Source organism: Toxorhynchites rutilus, chromosome 3 (assembly GCF_029784135.1).
Source record: "Toxorhynchites rutilus septentrionalis strain SRP chromosome 3, ASM2978413v1, whole genome shotgun sequence".
In the NCBI taxonomy this organism is placed as follows: domain Eukaryota; kingdom Metazoa; phylum Arthropoda; class Insecta; order Diptera; family Culicidae; genus Toxorhynchites; species Toxorhynchites rutilus.
In genome coordinates this window covers 237540480-237558001 of record NC_073746.1, presented here as the reverse complement: position 1 = coordinate 237558001, position 17522 = coordinate 237540480, and the positions used below count along the sequence as shown (strand labels likewise).

Below are 17522 nucleotides of genomic sequence, written 5' to 3'. Positions count from 1 at the left end.
TGCCCGGTTAAATTTTGCTTTGAAATATAGCTGAATATTGCGCTCCTGTGGCGTTCATACTTAAATATCGCAAATCATAAAATCGTATTTTCGTAACAATAAAAAATGACAAAACACTACAAACAACGAGGCAGCAACAATACAAAAGATGATTTGAATGATTTTGACATTGAATTTATTTATTTTTTGGCCCTACTATACAATAGATTAACCTAAATCTTTCAAACGACTACTTCACAAATCGAAGGTCTTCCGGTTACATGCCTTTCCTACAATTAGTTTCATGGATATGGTTTGAGTTACAACCAAAATTTCAAAGCTAAAATAAACAAATAGAGTTATCACAGTTCCGTTTTTGTGTGAAGAACTTTCCTCCGATATTATGATGAAGACATTTTCTCGTACCATGTCAAGACTTTTGAAAAAAATCACCTGGCATCCCTGCGACGCACAACCGCTTGCGTTCTTGCTTGCATTTGTTTTGATGACATTTGTACCTTTCGCCCCAAAGTATATAGAAATAGCCTCCAGGTATGCTACATTACTCAATGCATTATTGTGAGTTCTGATATTCAATGTTAGCGTTTATTATATTTAATGAAAAATTTACAACAAAACATATAAATATGACAATTATATTGCAAGTGGTTTGTGTGGTGGTTGTCTCGTTTCAAATACACTGCGTTTAGCAGTAAAACATATGCCTTCTATATTTGTTTATAGCTTGCGTAATGAAACACAGCATACCTGAAAATTTAAAATGCGTTGCTCTCAAACATTCAATTTGTGTGACCAACTAGCCCTCTATATATGAAAAAGAATATTCATGAAAATTAAAAAAAAAAAAAATTTAAAGCGATTTCCATTAACACTTAAAGCTAATACGTACAATAAAGCTTTGTTTTACGTTTGAGCCGATTTTTTCATGGTTATTAACCAGAACACATTTCATAATGCGCAAACCGTGAATGATTTTTGGCGAAATCGGAACCATGTCCGTATTTATTAACCTACTTAATAAAAAGTTTTTCCGATTTGCTTATTTTTTTTGTATCAGCAATTCGCTATTTTTCATCCATGGATCGCTAATTTTTTGGACGCTCAGATTCCAAGATATCGTCACTGACCTACTTACCCATATGACCAACTAGCCCCGCCCAACCCTACGTATGTGATGGAAAACGAGGCTATGCACCACAATACTAAATTTGAAATTTAGTTTTAGGAAAAAAATATACTACCCTGTCTGAGTTCATTCTAGTCATCAGGTGTACAAAGAGAAACCTGTAGTAATTTTTAGAAAAAAAGGACGCATCAAAGACGTCGTAATGTTATGTAGGGGACTTGGGGGTATGACGGTTATGTTAAGAAGAACATCAATTATATCTTTGAAAACTCATGTTTCCTAAAATTTGAATGCAGTTTCTTACAATTCAATATACTGTTTTTCGAAACAATTAAATGATTACAAATGATTCACAAAACAATATTTTTCAATGTTTTTTACTGATGTTAACACGATAAACCCCGCGTCGGTCCCTAGGGGCTAAGGTTGAGCTTTTTGGTAGGAAAGCGCTGCCTGACTGGGACTGACCATTACAAAATCATAAATAAAAAAAATATACAATTTGTTTTCAAATTTTTTGCAAAATGTGACTATTTACTTATTTATTTTTATTGTTCGGTTTGTGTATGTTCAGAGTTTCAATTATATAAGTGATACAGCTCTAGTGACTTTTCAGCTTTGTAAGATTAGATTTCTAGTAAATTTGATATACTGTTTTTATAGCAAAGTTTGTATGCTTTTTGTGCTTTGGCACTCGAAATTTAAGTCGAAATTAAAACTATTTTAGTTTAATTAAAACTATAGTAGTTATACTATTTACACTTAATACTAACATGTACACAAAAAAAAATAAAAAATAAATTTAAACAAGGGATTTGATAAATTGAAATTCTGAACTTTTCGCTTTTTCCATTAATTTCTTGTTTCAGCGAGTTTTTCTTCCACTACGAGTATGGCTGCTTCATCTTGAATCGACTGTTCTGATCCCAAACGGTACATTTAGGATCTTCCTGAGAAATCTGTTCTGGGTTCTCTGAATTTTATTGCGATGCGTTGCCGCACAAGAGTCCCACACTGGTGAACCATAGAAGATTGCGGGCGCTACAATCTGCTTATAGGCAGCAAGTTTGTTAGGTCTGGAGAGCCTGGATTTGCGACAAATTAGCGGGTATAAAGCTTTGATCAAAATTGTGCTTTTGAACAAAATTTTGTCCACATGCTGGCTGAAGAGTAGTTTGGAATCAATGGTTACACCAAGATAAGTAATTTGTGAGGACCACTCAATTGGCTCACCATTGACTACTACTTTGCAGTTAGGCGCTGGTATAAGCTTGGGAGATAACCTGTGACGGATGATGATAGTGTCTGTTTTTGAAGCATTGATTTTTATTTTCCACGACTTAGCGTAGGAAACCAAGATATTAAGGCAATTCTGAAGTTTGTTCGTCAGCTCCCGCGGGGTTCTTCCTTTTACTGAAATTGCAGTATCATCCGCAAAGAAGAAGTAATTGCATCCAGCAGGAAGGTTCGGAAAGTCTGACGTAAAAATGTTAAATAAAATCGGTCCCAGAAGACTACCTTGGGGAACACCTGCATTGATGAGACAGTTTTCTGACTCAACACTGCTGCAACTCTGAATGTTCGATTTCGGAGGTAACTGCGGTTTGTTTTTACCAGATAAACTGGAGCACTGGAGAGGCAAAGTTTGTAAATAAGCCCATCATGCCAAACATTGTCGAACGCCTTTTCAACGTCTAACAATGCCATAGCTGTGGACTTAGATACTGCCTTATGTTGTTGAATTTTTTGTTTGAGTCTTAGCAGTTGATGGATTGTGCTGTGACCCCTACGGAATGCAAACTGCTCTGGGGAATAATATTATGTTCGTTGGTAAAGAAGATGTTTCTCTAATTCGTTTTTTATCGTTCTTTGCGCTTGGTTGTTAAAAAGCTAAAAGCATGTAATTTCATAAATAACTGTGTTCTACTAGTCAAGCCCTTAATTGTTGGGGTTTTGATGAAATATGTAGTCAGCCATTTTGTAGCGAACGCCATCTCATCGAACATATTTACAGTAGGTATCTATATATATAAAAATGGATTTATGTCTGTCTGTCTGTCTGTCTGTCTGTCTGTCTGTCTGATTCTTATGGACTCGGAAATTACTGTACCGATCAACATGAAAATTGGTATGTAGGCGTTTTGTGGGCCGGGAAGGTTTTCGTGATAGTTTGAGACCCCTCCCCCCTCTCTAAGGGGGGGGGGGGGGCTTCCATACAAATTAAACACAAAATTCTCCATTACTCGGGAATTAATCAAGCAAATGAAACGAAATTTGGCATATGGAGATTTTAGAGTGCAATAAATGATTCTATGGTGGTTAGACTCCCCAAATTTTCTGCATTACTCTGACTGCCATACAAATTTCTATATAATTCAAGAATTAATCCAGCAAACTGAACCAAATTTGGCATGTGGAGGTTTTAGGGGGCAAGAAACATTTCCAAGGTAGTTCAACACTCCTCCCACCTTTCTGAGGGGGTTGGGGGTGGGCTGAAACACAAATTTTTGCATAACTCGATAACTAATCAAGCGCAATTTGGGATGTGAGGGTTTTTGGGTATGAGAAATGAGAAATGGTATGACACCCCTCCAAACATGACAATTGAAAATTTTCGAAAAACTTTGAAGGAAAAAGGGAAAATTCGGAAAATTAAATTCCCATATGTTCTACAAGTGCTGTTAGTTCATTTGATGTTTGCGCTAGCGAAATTGATCTTTGTTTGACTGGAAATGGATTTTAATGTGATGAAACGCACTCCTATATCTTCTTCTATCTATACCAAAAAAAAGAACGCCGGATGTGTTGATAAGAGCAGAACTCAAGAAAGGAATTGTCCGATTTAGGGCTGTCTTTATTCTATCATATTTTCTGTATAAAACATTTATTCTATGTAACGGAGGAACATGTAATTTGCAAGTGGTTGAAAAATCTTGAACGCGAATTGTGTCTGAAAATAATCTGATATTACATATAATGATGAGTTTTGTTAGAAATACTAGGAATTTTTATTTTAGGTAAATTCAACGGGGTCGATTAAAAGATCAATCAATGAACAGCTCTGCGATTGGACCCATATACTTGCTCATAGTAAGAAAACGTAAATGTTTGAAGGTATTGATAACAAAAAACAAATTTTGGGCGGGACGAAGTTTGCCGGGTCAGCTAGTTGCTAAATAAAACCGTTTAAAAGTATAGTATAGAAACTATATTTTTATGTTTTTGATTTTTTGATTATTTTACATAACCCATATTTACATTTAAGTGCCCATTCTATCAAATTCCGTTTAAAAATCCTATTCATATGAACGAGAAAAGTGTCACCCACATCAGGGTGACGGGGCCTCCCAGGAAATACACCCGTCACCCAGATCTGGGTGACGGGGCGATCAGGGTGTTAAATTATTCAACTAATTAATTTTTTCAACAGTATCAATTGTTAGTTCTCATGCTCATTTTCGTTTTTTGCTTTCTTTTCTCTCCGCCTTTCCAGAAAACTCGTACATAAATCGATCGTCTTCGAATTGCTGCTGTTTCTCTGAAAAAAAATGTGTGTAAGCGAAACGAACGTATGAAATAAGTTCAAAGAAAATAGAGAGGAGAAAAAATCATCGTAGCACGAAAATAGGTGCACTTCGGTTCGTGTTCAGTGTCGCAGGGTGGCATGGAAAGTGAAGACAACTCAGTGCCAAATCGGAAGTGGAAAATTCGGCGTCAATCGGGAACAAGTGCTGAAGGTGTGGTGTTTGAGGCGATACCCTAGGCAGCAGCGGTCATTACCACGGCGGCAGAGACCATCGGTGCGTTAGAGCAATGGGCGGTCAACGACTTGGGACGTTCCTATCGTTATATCGAAAGCGCGAAAACCAAGTGCATCTGAATCACAAACACCAGCAACAGCAACAACCGCAACCCATAAGCTTGATGATCACCTGAGAAAGTTTAAACTAGTTTCAGTGTAACCATTTTACTTCGGGGAAGAAGACCGTAATTGTAAATTATTTTGAATAGTGGAGTTGAGTTCTGGGAGAGCGTGGAAGTGTTCATGCCCGTCGGTAGACTTCGGCGGAGGGCCCTGGCCTTGCTGGGAGCCCTCCTTCTGGTCATCCTTTTATGGCCACCGTGTTGTGCAACGATGCCCAGACCATTGCCTGCAGTGCTACCGAGCTTGCCGTTAATTGATCTACCCTCGGAGCCAACGCCGGCGGTTTCCGTCGCGCGCTCGGCTCAGCAGCTAACGAGCAGCAAAAGCCGGAAAATGAGCGATCTGAATCGCTTCATGAATGTACTTACGGTGGGAGGCAGGAGGTTTGCAAACGGCGGTGAAAGTGTCAGTAGCAGGTCTACGCACGACCGCAGTGTGAACGTGAACGACAACCAAAATCGAAAGCTAAATTTGCACTGGCCTCAAAATAGCATTACAGATTATTCAATAGAGAAGCCGATCGATAAAAATAAATCAAACTCAAATCAACAAACGACTGATGCGATCGCTAGACTAACAAAGTTAGATAACGACAAGCCAAACGGTGATACGTTTGGCGAATCTAGGCTAGGTGACAGTCCACAGCGCTATCAACCTCAACAGCAGTTGATAACGCACAATCCAACCATTTTCAGCATTCTTTCCCAAAGACAACCTTTATCAATGGGAGCACCAGCTTCCCAAATTCTGGAGAGGCAGTTCATCGACCGTGGCAACCGTTATGCCGCCAATCAATCAGTATTCAATCGCACATTCAACGGCGATAAATCCATTTCATCCTATTCCCCATCGCCCTCACCCCTGGTTGTCCTTTCGAGGGCGGTACGTAGCGCCTCACCGGAACCGGCCGGGGCTTTCCATCATCATCACCGGCACCAACATTATCTCACAGGTAATGGAACGCTTTCGGCTACTGGCCGGGGACATGCTTCGGGACGACATCACCATCAGCAGCATCAACAGCAGCAACATCATTATAGCTATCATCGCCACAACGGCACAAACGGCCCCAGTGGGGGCACTGGCGGTGGGGGCGACTCCTCTAATCTCGAACGCAACGAAAGATCGGCGAATCTATCGCACATCACCGGCGCAACGCGTAAGATCCAACTGTACATCAAGAATCGATACCTGCAGCTGCTGGCCGATGGGACCGTCAATGGGACGTACGACGATCAGAGTGATTTCAGTAAGTAGGACAGTTTGGCTTCGATTTGTCACCCCGTATTTTTGGTATTTATTTGTTTACCCAGGCGCGATTGAAAATTCTCGGCGCCGGTATGCAGTCGGGGGTCTTTGATGATGATTTTCAATTGATTTCTGCACTCGAGCATAATTTGAAAAAGAAGGGTTAAGACCACAAATGGAATTATTTGATGTAGATATTCAATGTTTCCCGAGAAAATCTAACTTTATGAGTAACTATCGTGTAATGTTTCACCTAACAGCGGGCCGGATTTGAAATACTAAATAATCAAAATACCTTCTGGTCGCAGGTTGTTCCGTGTTATTCAAAATATGGTTATTTTTTAGTAACAGTTATAATTTTGATGATCGCAATATTATTCAGTTTTGAATTGTTCAATTAGTGTTCAATTAGAGAGGTTTTAAACTCTGAGAGCTTATTCACCTCTAAAAATTCACAGTAACGTTCAGTATTCAATGAAAAAAATAATCAAACAAAAAATTGAACCGATTTCATTGAATTCATATTAGAACTCTTTATCGAAATATCTGCGTTTTGTTCAATAGTCCACACATAGACTACATCATACTCAATTTTGTTTTTGTCTTTGACGATTCCACTCAACTTTTTTTTTGGAAATTTTCACACTTTTGAACCACTTGTCCGAGTTAATTGGATGAACTTTCCAGAAATAATATTGAAGTGCAAGTGAAATGTTCTAATATAGGGGCTCAAAACTTCAATGTTCATTCCGCTTTAAAAATAGTAGATGTATTTGTAGATTTTGTAGGCTACCAAAATGATGTCGGTAACAATCACGTTTTGCATTCCGTTTCACCATTAAAGATTGATATATTTAGCATAATATTTAGCTTATTCGACAATCTGGGTATAGGTTTCGGAAAAAACGGAATGGAACTTATATAGCAAATATTTATCTTCTCCATCATATTCCAATGTCGGTGCAAACACTCCAAAGCAAATGATTTGAGCTCGATCTATTCGCACAGTACCAGATCAACAACTGACGTGACGACGTCACACCAAACGCATATTTGATTGCATTCCGAGTATGGTATTGATATATAAAAATTCATTTTTCATCAACTAGGCAAACCTTCATCAACTAGGCAAACCTAGTCAGAGTATTCACATGTCCCCAGTATTAATGCCAAAGGTGGACTAGGTGGACTTTGTGGAATACACGTATCATCATGCAATTCTTACTCGATATTCAACACCTTAAGCGCTTCCAGAAATGTCTCTGGGACTATACCAGTTCCAGAGAGAACGAATGGATCAGTTCTTGGGACCTCCCTTAGAACCCAATTCTCCTTGAGTTCCACGGCCAGATTTGCAGATTTTGATTCAGTGGAATAGTGACATCGATTATTATGACTCGTCGGACGCTTTTGTCGTATTCCATCTATATCTGGACAGTTCTGGTGGATCAAGAGGTCTTGTCGGCGTGTGGCTGCACCCGTTGATGCACTACCTTCTGCTTCGAAGCTGCAAACCTCTCCTCCACTGTATGTAGATTGCAGTTGAGTTGGTACTCCGCTTGCGCCAAGTGCGCTTTGGTAGTGTAACTCTTTTCAGTGCCGATAGAAGATTGTGCATTTCGTCCTTTCTGAATGTTTTCCCCTTCCAAGGTCTTCTTGGTTATTTTTCCTCCACTCCAAAACTGAAATACAGCAGGGAAACCGCGAATGTAATAATCTCGCATAACTTGTTCCCCCCGTTGAGGAAAGTCTTTAGGAAACAGTTCACTCGACTCAAGAACTTGTCTCTTCGGATGTCGGAGTGGTGAATCCTGGTGAGCTGTCCCTTATAAGTGCGTCGTCATAGACCTCTTAGCATTCGGATGCGGTGAGTTGTCCTTTTTGTAGATGGACACAGCGGAACTAGAAAGCACGTCGGGAGTGAGAACTGAGCTCGTGACCTTCAACGAGAGGTACGGATATTAGGTATAATTATGACATTATGGCTTATGACACTCTTTGACCTAGTTTTTACTCTTCATTTCACAACTAAGTATGGCATATCTTTTTAGCGAACATCGATAGCTTTCTAGTCTTAAAATGACATGCAGTATAAAAACCAAGACTAAGGACCTTATTGAAGTCATCTTCGACGTTAATTTCATCATCCATCACAGCTAAATTTCGAGATTCTTGTTTCATACAGCTTTCGTGCTCTTGTTTTTGCACTGGCTTCCCGCTTATCGTTCCGGGTCGGAGTTCCAACTACCTTGAACGATGGGTGATTTATTCATTTTGGACCTAAGACGAATACGTCTTGTTGAGCTATCTCGAACGGACTAGGTATTGATTTCACTTATTTTTTCTGAGTTCTGAATTTTGCTTCGATTTGAAGTTGTCTTTACGTTCACCACCGGAACCTTGTTTCGAATCGATAGAGCAGTGAATTTAATGAATAAAACACCTGCGAACGTTCCATATTGATACATTCAGCCCTTTTTTAGTCGATTTTTCTAAGTTTGAATAAATTAGAGGAGCACTTCATCGCAAATCGCACCAGAAGTGCTACGCGACTCTCAAAGTTACGAAACGTTCATTCCGAGAGACGCGTAGTTTTTTGTGCTTCGGGTACGAGGCTAAAAATTTGCCTGCTAACATTAGAACTTACTACAATATGTGCAAAATTACAAATAATTTTTATCGCCAAAACAATAAATTAACTTTGTACAGAATTTATAGATGTCTTCTAAACTGTCTTTTGATTTACGGTGAATTATTCTTCATCGAAGACGGAGGAGTAATTTTTCATTCACAAAGAAATATCTCCCTTAGTCCGCAAAATCTTTGAAAAAACAGAAAAAATTGGTTATTTATTTCTTCCCGATATTGCTACCTGTCACACCTACACACACCAAGATAAACATATATACATAAAACAGTGTGACCTTTGAATTGGACCTTTGCCCGAGTTATTAATGGGACATTGAGGTCGCGGTCAGGAAGTGAAAGGTAACGGATAGCTCTATTGGTTACAATCTTCGTAACTTCGTAAGGTTGCTAGAAATTGCCTTCAACAGATTTATTCTATTGCGGGTTTCTTTTTTGACCACCTGAGCATGTGGTATGAAACCAAGATTTTTGTCAAAGGATTTTCCAAGTATTTTGAGAGTTTTGATTGAGGGAATTTGGGTTTCGAAAATTTTGGGGTTGGGACCTTCAAGAGAGCCTTAGGATTACATGGTCGAGATTCTGCCAAATCGGAACAAGCGCCTTTTTTTCAATTTGAGTTACTTACACAACTGGATGAAAATGATAATCTACCGAAAGGTGGTTGCCATTATTGAGAAACATCCCTACCTTTCAGTTAGAAAAGTGGCTCGAAAGGTTGGAAAATCAAAACCATATGTACAAAAAGTGAAGAAGGAGCATGGACTGAAGGCGTACAAAGTGAAAAGGTGCCCAATCGTGATGATAAGCAAAAGCAAAATTTCACTGCAAAAAGCCGTGCTAAGGTGCTCTACACCCAGTTTTTGCAAAAATGTTCATGCATGGACGATGAAACTTATGTTCTCGATGACTTCAAACAGCTTCCGGGTATCGCTTTTAATACTGCATTGCGAAGGAATGCCGTAGTCGAGTGTTTCCGGACCAAGAAGCAGTCTAAATTCCCCAAAAAGTACTTGGTTTGGCAGGCCATATGCAGTTGTGGCCGAAAATCCAAATCTTTCGTCTCTACCTGCACTATCAACAAAGATGTCTACGAGAAGGAATGTCTCCAGAAGCGGTTGCTACCATTCATAAGAAGCCACGACTCTCCAGCGTTGTTTTGGCCAGATTTGGCCTCTTGTCACTATGCAAAATCCATCCTGAAATGGTAAAATGCACATGAGGTAAAATATGTGCCAAAAACAGCAAATCCATGGAACTGTTCATAACTTCGCCCAGTGGAAAAGTACTGGGCTCTGTCTGATTAAGCAAAACTATTCGAAACTAAGAAGAAAGCGAATGGCATTAATGATTTCAAGAGAAGATGGAAAAGCGCCGCCGCCTGCATATCTGAGGATACTGTACGGAACCTAATGGCAGATGTTCCCAAGAAAGTTCGTGAATTTTACAGACAACATAATTAACATCGAAGTAAGCTTTCCTTGTTTTAGATATAAGTCTATTTTACTGAAAAATCGGTTTTGTTGTATTACGTCAATTTTTGTTTTACTGGCATTATTTTGGTGTCCGAAATTTAACGTGGACAGGTTTTATGTTAATAGATAGCATGTACTTGGTTCGCTCTGTCTGCAAAGAGAGCAAAGTTTTGCGCGTTTAGCAAATATAATTTTTTTGTTTTTTCTATGTTCTTAAAGATTCTGATTCCGAAATAGACGAAGATGTGTTCTCACAGCATGAAAAGGGATGTTATGTTATTGCGAAAGACTTTGTTGTGCCTTCCGAACTTTAGGAGGCAATAGTACTCTAGGTGACATTTTTTAACTTGGTTCATTTTGGCTGAACTTTTTTTTTCAATTTTCTTCGATCATAACATTTTATAACCAGAAAGTTTACATCCAAATGGGCACAACATTTCTCGTGCGAAGCGCAACGATATTCAACATCTGATGAAATGTACCCCCCGTAAACCACGAGTTCTTTATGAAGCTGGTTCCCAATGATCAAAACATTGTTGATATTGAGAATGACCTGACCAGCCACGAAGTTTTTCTCAACCATTTCAATATTATTTAATATTATTATTAACATACGTCCAACCACACTGAACTGAAAACTATATTTTTTGAGTTTCATTCTGTCAAAGTGAACTGAGTGCATGTGTACCAAAACAAAAAGTCATTTCTTTCTATATCTATGTGTTATTTTACAGATTCTCATAATCTCAGTGTAACACGTGAACGATAAAATAATATATTTGATCAGCCACGGTCAATTAGTGGGAGCCCAAACTTCAAATTGAAACATCTCAAAATAATGTTTTTGGCGTTTGATTGGTTTTGGCAAAACCCCGACCACATATAAAATCAATAATGAAAAAAAACCATATATTCCTGTTAGACGTAGTCCTGCTTCGACAAAAAATATGCAGTCAATTTAATGTGGTTGAGTTTTGCTTCGTTCATCTTTTGTTCAGTCCGCAACTAATTCAGAGGACTATTTCCATTAGGTTTTTTGACATCTAAATGTGTTTCTTGCTGCAAATCTCTCAAGCTATTGGCAGATCGATTTAGTGCATTGTATCAGTGATTCATCATCCATCGCCGAACACTTCTTCGGGGAATAAGAAGGGTGTAGAATTGAATATAATAATCTAATAATACACTGGATGAACGCAGCGATATCAATACAGGATATTGATACAGGATACACAGACAAACATTTTTGTGTATATATTTGTAAAAATTGAGAAGTGTTGAGCGAACGGCTAAACAAATTTTGTAGCTTTTTTGAGAGCGTACTTATTTGTTATCAAGAGTTTCGAGCCGTGAGAATTTTCGAAATCCTTATATATTTATGGAATTCGTAAAATACTCATACATGAAAAGAGCTTTTAGTTAATCGGAATAAAATAGTAACAAAATACAAGTATTCAACTCGAGATCACTGTCTTTGTCATGAAAGGTGTCTTATTTTATCGCCATTCTTACCATTAATGAGCTCCGAAGCTTTGAAACTGATAATTAAAGTGGAACAGAGCTCTAATTATATTGGGGTTAATGCATTACAGTCGATAACCTTGCAATTTAGTGGGTAATTAACTTTCGCCGAAGCAAATCAATTATATTCGCAACAGGGTAAAAGCACTCGCCACGGTTTCTGTATGTAACTGGTGCAATAAAGATTGCAATCTCCGCGAAGTTCCCACGCTGTCTTTCGATCTGGTGGATGTACCAATCGAAGCTACACAAATTGATTACTGACCATAAACAGCCAGCTGAAAACAGTAGTACTTGCCCGAAGAGATCCAGTTACAGCTTGACTGATAAGCATTCCAACACCCGATGCCCATCCTTCCAAAACATGCCACCTATCCATAACAATCGTTGACAGTGGCTGACAATGGTCAACTGGAAGCATGTTTTGTTCGCAGTTTTACTATCCTACAACTGGTTCAGTTATCCCGCAGCAACGCTGTGTCAGTGGGTGATGGTGGTGAAACATGCTCTGTTTAGACATTCATCTCGAAGGAGATCTTGGCAGCTCCAGCTAGCGCCCCGAACTCGTCGTTGTCGGACAAATGTTCACATGCTTCGCCCAAGAGCGCAAGTTCACCAGACAATGGTCGTCGGTATTTCCATTCTGTTTTGTTTAACAACAAACTCTTGAGGTGGGAACAGCTGTTACCGCCGCTTCATGTAACCCCACAAACTCCACCCGCTAGCAGCGCATCGAGAAAAAAATAATAAACACTCCACCCGGTATGGCTCATTCTAAACGGCTCAACGACGAGCCTCTCGAGAAGGCAAAACTATTAATTTGTACATAATTCATACCGATTGGTTGGATCGTGGGCAAACGGGAGGATCGCAATCACACCCGTTGGGTGGTGGGAGGTTGGGAAATACGACCAAAGAAAAATAAACTGCGCTCCATTCATGATCGCGCGCCCCGTAGTCGTGGTCTGCTCCGGATGACGAGTCGATTTGAGTTACCACGGGATGATGGGGCGCAACCGTTGCAACCGTTGATGATATTCCGAAGAGCCGGGCCTCAAGAATGAGGTTGGAAGTCTCGAGGAAGGTGCGAAAAGAATTCATCACATAACTCCGTTCGGCATCCGATCGGCTTCATGAGAAGTATACGTGTCAATTACGGTGTTGATACTATCGCGATTGAATTGGTTCGCCCTTTCTGGGCCCAGTTGAAGGCAGAAACCAATCTTAAGTAGATTTAAAGATATTTCAACGGGATAAAAGCCGGTAATTCCTCTATTAATGCCTACGGCTCTGATCTCGATTGTCCTGGACTCCATTGAAAAGAGGCTGCAGACAGAAGATTCCTCACAGATTAGCCATACTTATTACGCGAGATAATGATATTTTTCCAGTGTGAAGTCGCAGCGCAGTGCATTCAACCGCCGACAATGCAAGATAGAATCCAATTTATCAATGTTCTGACGGTTCCACCACAACCTCCGACGGTGGCGTGATTTATAGCGGATCGATTTTTATCAATCAGTCGCTATCTGCCTCTAACTTTCATGGAAATAAAAACACTTTACTCGTGTTCAACTTAGCTGCCGCCGGGTGACTTATGATTTATAGAACGTGTTCTGATGGGCGCCATAAAATTGAGGGGTTCGGCAACTCACTCAGTATTCAATCAATTTCGAAACATGAAAGCGGAAGATCTTGGACTGCAACTGACAGTGCAATAGAGAAGCATTACAGATTGACTGCATCGGCCAGATTTGAGGCCGAAAATAGTGAGAGCGTGTTTTTGTGTGATTTATTATAGGCGGACATTTTTATTATTTTAATATTCTAGCGGTGAAGAAACTTTCACTTGAATTAGTCAAGGGCATGTTAATAACTGACGTAAACTAGAACCTAAGACAAGACATAGTTACGTGACGGCTGGTCAAGTATAATTTTAATTGTAGGGTAGTGCTGCTTATCGCGCAATGACAAGGCAACACTGGCAAATGTGTAAACCAGCCTCTTTGCTACTGGCATACAAAAATGGTAGTGTAGTTATGGCGAGAATATGAGTTTAGAGGTGAGCAATTAAATATGTACTGCATGTGCAAGCGCCACAGTTAATTTAATGAGGCTGACGTTCAAATTATACCCTAGTTAGTTCCGTTTGACAAGTGCAATCGCGTGTGTATACTAATCTCTTAGCAATTCATTCTCATTTGCCTGACAGAAATTAGCCAATAAGTAGTTTCATATTCAAATGAGCATTACCACTGTGACAAGATGTCAATATTGAAATCATGTTTTCGTCGAAAACTTGCTGCCAGGCCTTACAATTGGGTCAACACGGCATCATCGCCCTAAAGTTGTGAGTCAAAATAGATCCATATTTGGCATGCTTCCACTGGTCAGATCAGAGCCCAATAATCCAAAAGTGTCTGACAGCTCTCACGTCATCGATCTGGTTGTGTGTATTTTCGATAGTTTCCACCAACCCTTCCAATGGAAGACTTCACCAATCCTGATCTAAGAAAGAATCGTGCGGCCAATAGAGATCTCAATGTGCTCCCAAAATAAATAAACATATGTTTTTTTCCTCGAATGCAACTGAATGTATCTTTTCATCTGAAAGCGCGCCCGATTGTATTGCTCGCATGTCTTTCCTCACATCCTCCAAAAAAAATAAAATAAAGGAATTTGAATGACGATCAACGGGCGATCCATAACAGGTCCATGCGGACGCCTGTCATGGCGGTACGATTGCGTGAGAACTTTGGAAGCAAACGAACGAGCAGTCTGCCAAGAAGAAAGTGAACATTTTATTTTGGGGATGAGCTCGATGACAGCCTAACGGATTGACCATTAATTCAACACCAACGCGGGTTCTTTTTCTCCTGCTCGAGCTGCAGTGTCAGATGAATCTCGACGGCCCTTGGTGGAGAAGTGGCTGACGTCCACTCGTGAAGGTTTGATCGATTGTTGAAGAAAACAGGGGCACGGTAAAAGCCTCTGAAAATCAACCTGTGTTTTCACGTGTGTTGTCAATTGGAGGAGAAAAAAATGCTTCCATTCAATAATGGGAACATTTTTCACACTTTCTACCGTAATCGCTGTGCGATAAAACCTTATCGGGATGCCTCTCTGCATACTCAAAGATCAGTCCACTTTCAAACGCACCGCGGGTTTCCAGCGATAGCGAGAAGAAAGGAAAAAATGTGTTAAACAGCTCCACGAGAAGTACGATGTTGGCAGAAAGCAGACTGCAACACGACTATATCGCAACCTCAACCTGTTCCGCTACAACTAATTTCTACAACTCCATGCTCGATGCACCATAGGACGGAACCTTCCTGCGAACGGGTGAAACCCATCGAACAATCTCATTAGCACAACCCGACGGTTGAACATTGAGTGATAATTGATTGGACTAACTGTTAAACTCCACCGGGAGATGCTCCCGGGAAAAGAGATAAACTAAACCGAAACTGACCGAAACTATCGAATGCCGCAACATTGGACCTTCAAAGTTCGATTTATATCTGTCTCAGGTTTCCAATAATGATCTCCGATATCAACCCTTTAACGCTCATTATTGAAATCGATGGATCTTCAAATAATGAATTTACGAACTATGAATACCCCTTCAGCTGTAATAAACAGCACGTATTCGTGTCCCATGATTTTGACCGATAACGGGAACGGTAAACAACGATATAAATGAATATTACATTTTGTGTGGATTGTTATTGTTTGAAGAAATCCTCATTTTTCGCCGGAATACTGCACGATAATGAAAGTCACCCGAATTGCAATGAAAGGCTTGAGCCCGTGCACAAAATCTGTTATCCAGCAATGCAAGCTGGTTCCGTCTGATTCATTCTGGTAGTGTTTGTATGCTTTCATGATATTCAATCTGCGTTGTTTGGATTTTCCCTTGGGTGAACACTCAAGCACTAGCTGGAAGATTTTTTTGACGATGTTACATTGAAACCGCGTTTTTGTTGCTCAAATCAATGCGACCTGAATGACAAGCGTAATATGAGAAGCGTGATCGAATTGTCTTGCAATGCCAAATATGCAAATATTTGAAATATAACTGATCGACATTAAGTCAGGGAGGACCAGGTGATATTTTTCTAGTTCGAGATATAGGGCCCTATTCCAGAAAACGAGACGAGCAGACGAGCGCTCGCCTCGTTTGTTTTCATATTCCAGAAGCCGAGCTCGGCTAAAAACAGACGAGTAGCTCGTCTGGCTCGAGGACCATTTGGCCGCGCTCGTCGATGAATCAGTCGAATCGTCTAGTTTGTTTGATGTGTTTGTTCACCTTGTTGATTGAAAGCATCGGTATTCTTCTGCTCCGCCTTTATCTTCAAAAATTGTTTCACGGCTGAACTAATATTGCATAAGCAATGTATGTTCTCAACTGCAACCTTCAAATTCAATTCAGTACACTTAGATACACTTCGATGGATGTAGAGTCATTCTGTTATTCACACATCAATCGGCGAAAATATCCAACTGTTGTTGAAGAAACTCACTGACATGATATTTTCGTTCATCATATTGTACCATGAGATATTTATTGCTACGTTATTTTACTTATTCTCATGATTTCATAGCTTTAGCTTCATTTTGAATTTCTTCATTTGATGACTTCTATAAGGCGAAATTTCGTTTGAGAACTATCTACCTTTTCTTCTCGATGCATCGATCTTCCAACCCTGAAAAACCTGAGACCAAATTTGATGTTTTTATTTTTGAACAACTAAACCAATTCAGATGGTCGACATATCAAATTAAAGCTATTCTTTTGTTTTTATATTTTAGTTTACATGGTCTCGGGACAAAAGATGCTATATGTGTTCTTTTTCTTTTTTAAGTTATGATTTTTCAAAGATAACCGATGGTCCGAAAATCAATAGTTTCAACTTTTTTTTCCAGAAAAGATTATTTTTAAATTCATAACTTAAGAACTTCTAGATCGATATATCAAATTGAAGCCAATGAACACTTCTTTGGAAAAATATTATACTTGCGAAAAAAATGGATTTTCTTTTCGTAGTTATTGATTGTATTTGTTGTTTTTATAGTTTACATGGTCTCGGGACCAATGGTGCATTATTTTTTCATATTTTTCATTGAAGGCTGAGATTTTTTTATATAACATATCATTTTATACATTTCAATATATTTCATTTTTGAGTTAGGATTTTCAAAGTTAACATGTTTCAGTCTTCGTTTAATATTCCTATGCGACTAGACTGGATCTATGCGACAAGAATCAAATTTGTGATATTTTGTGCGATATTTGACTAGCTTCAATTTAATATGTCGATTATCTGAATAGGATCAGTAGTTCAAAAGTTATGAAAAAAAGAGAAAAAATAATTTTAGTCCATTGGTTGACTTTGAAAAATCATAGCTTAAAAACGAAAAAAATATAAAAAATATAACGTCCTTGGTGCCGAAACCATATAAACCATGAAATAAAACACAAATATAATCAATAATCATGATAATAAAATGCAGTTCTTTAAAGATAGAACATTTTTTCAGAAAATAATAGCTTATTGGCTTTAATTTAACATGTCGATCA

At 39.1% G+C, this 17522-nt stretch overlaps 1 protein-coding gene across 3 annotated transcripts in view; it reads left to right on the top strand.

Annotated features, from left to right (window-relative positions):
- LOC129777044 (uncharacterized) overlaps nucleotides 1-17522 on the top strand; it is a 187473-nt gene that overhangs the window by 12699 nt on the left and 157252 nt on the right. For all 3 annotated transcript variants that reach the window (XM_055783094.1, XM_055783092.1, XM_055783093.1), the window contains exon 2: nucleotides 4620-6300. In XM_055783094.1, the coding sequence (XP_055639069.1) occupies nucleotides 5172-6300 (1129 nt within the window). In that variant the 5' untranslated portion in view covers nucleotides 4620-5171. The remainder of the gene's footprint in view (nucleotides 1-4619; nucleotides 6301-17522) is intronic.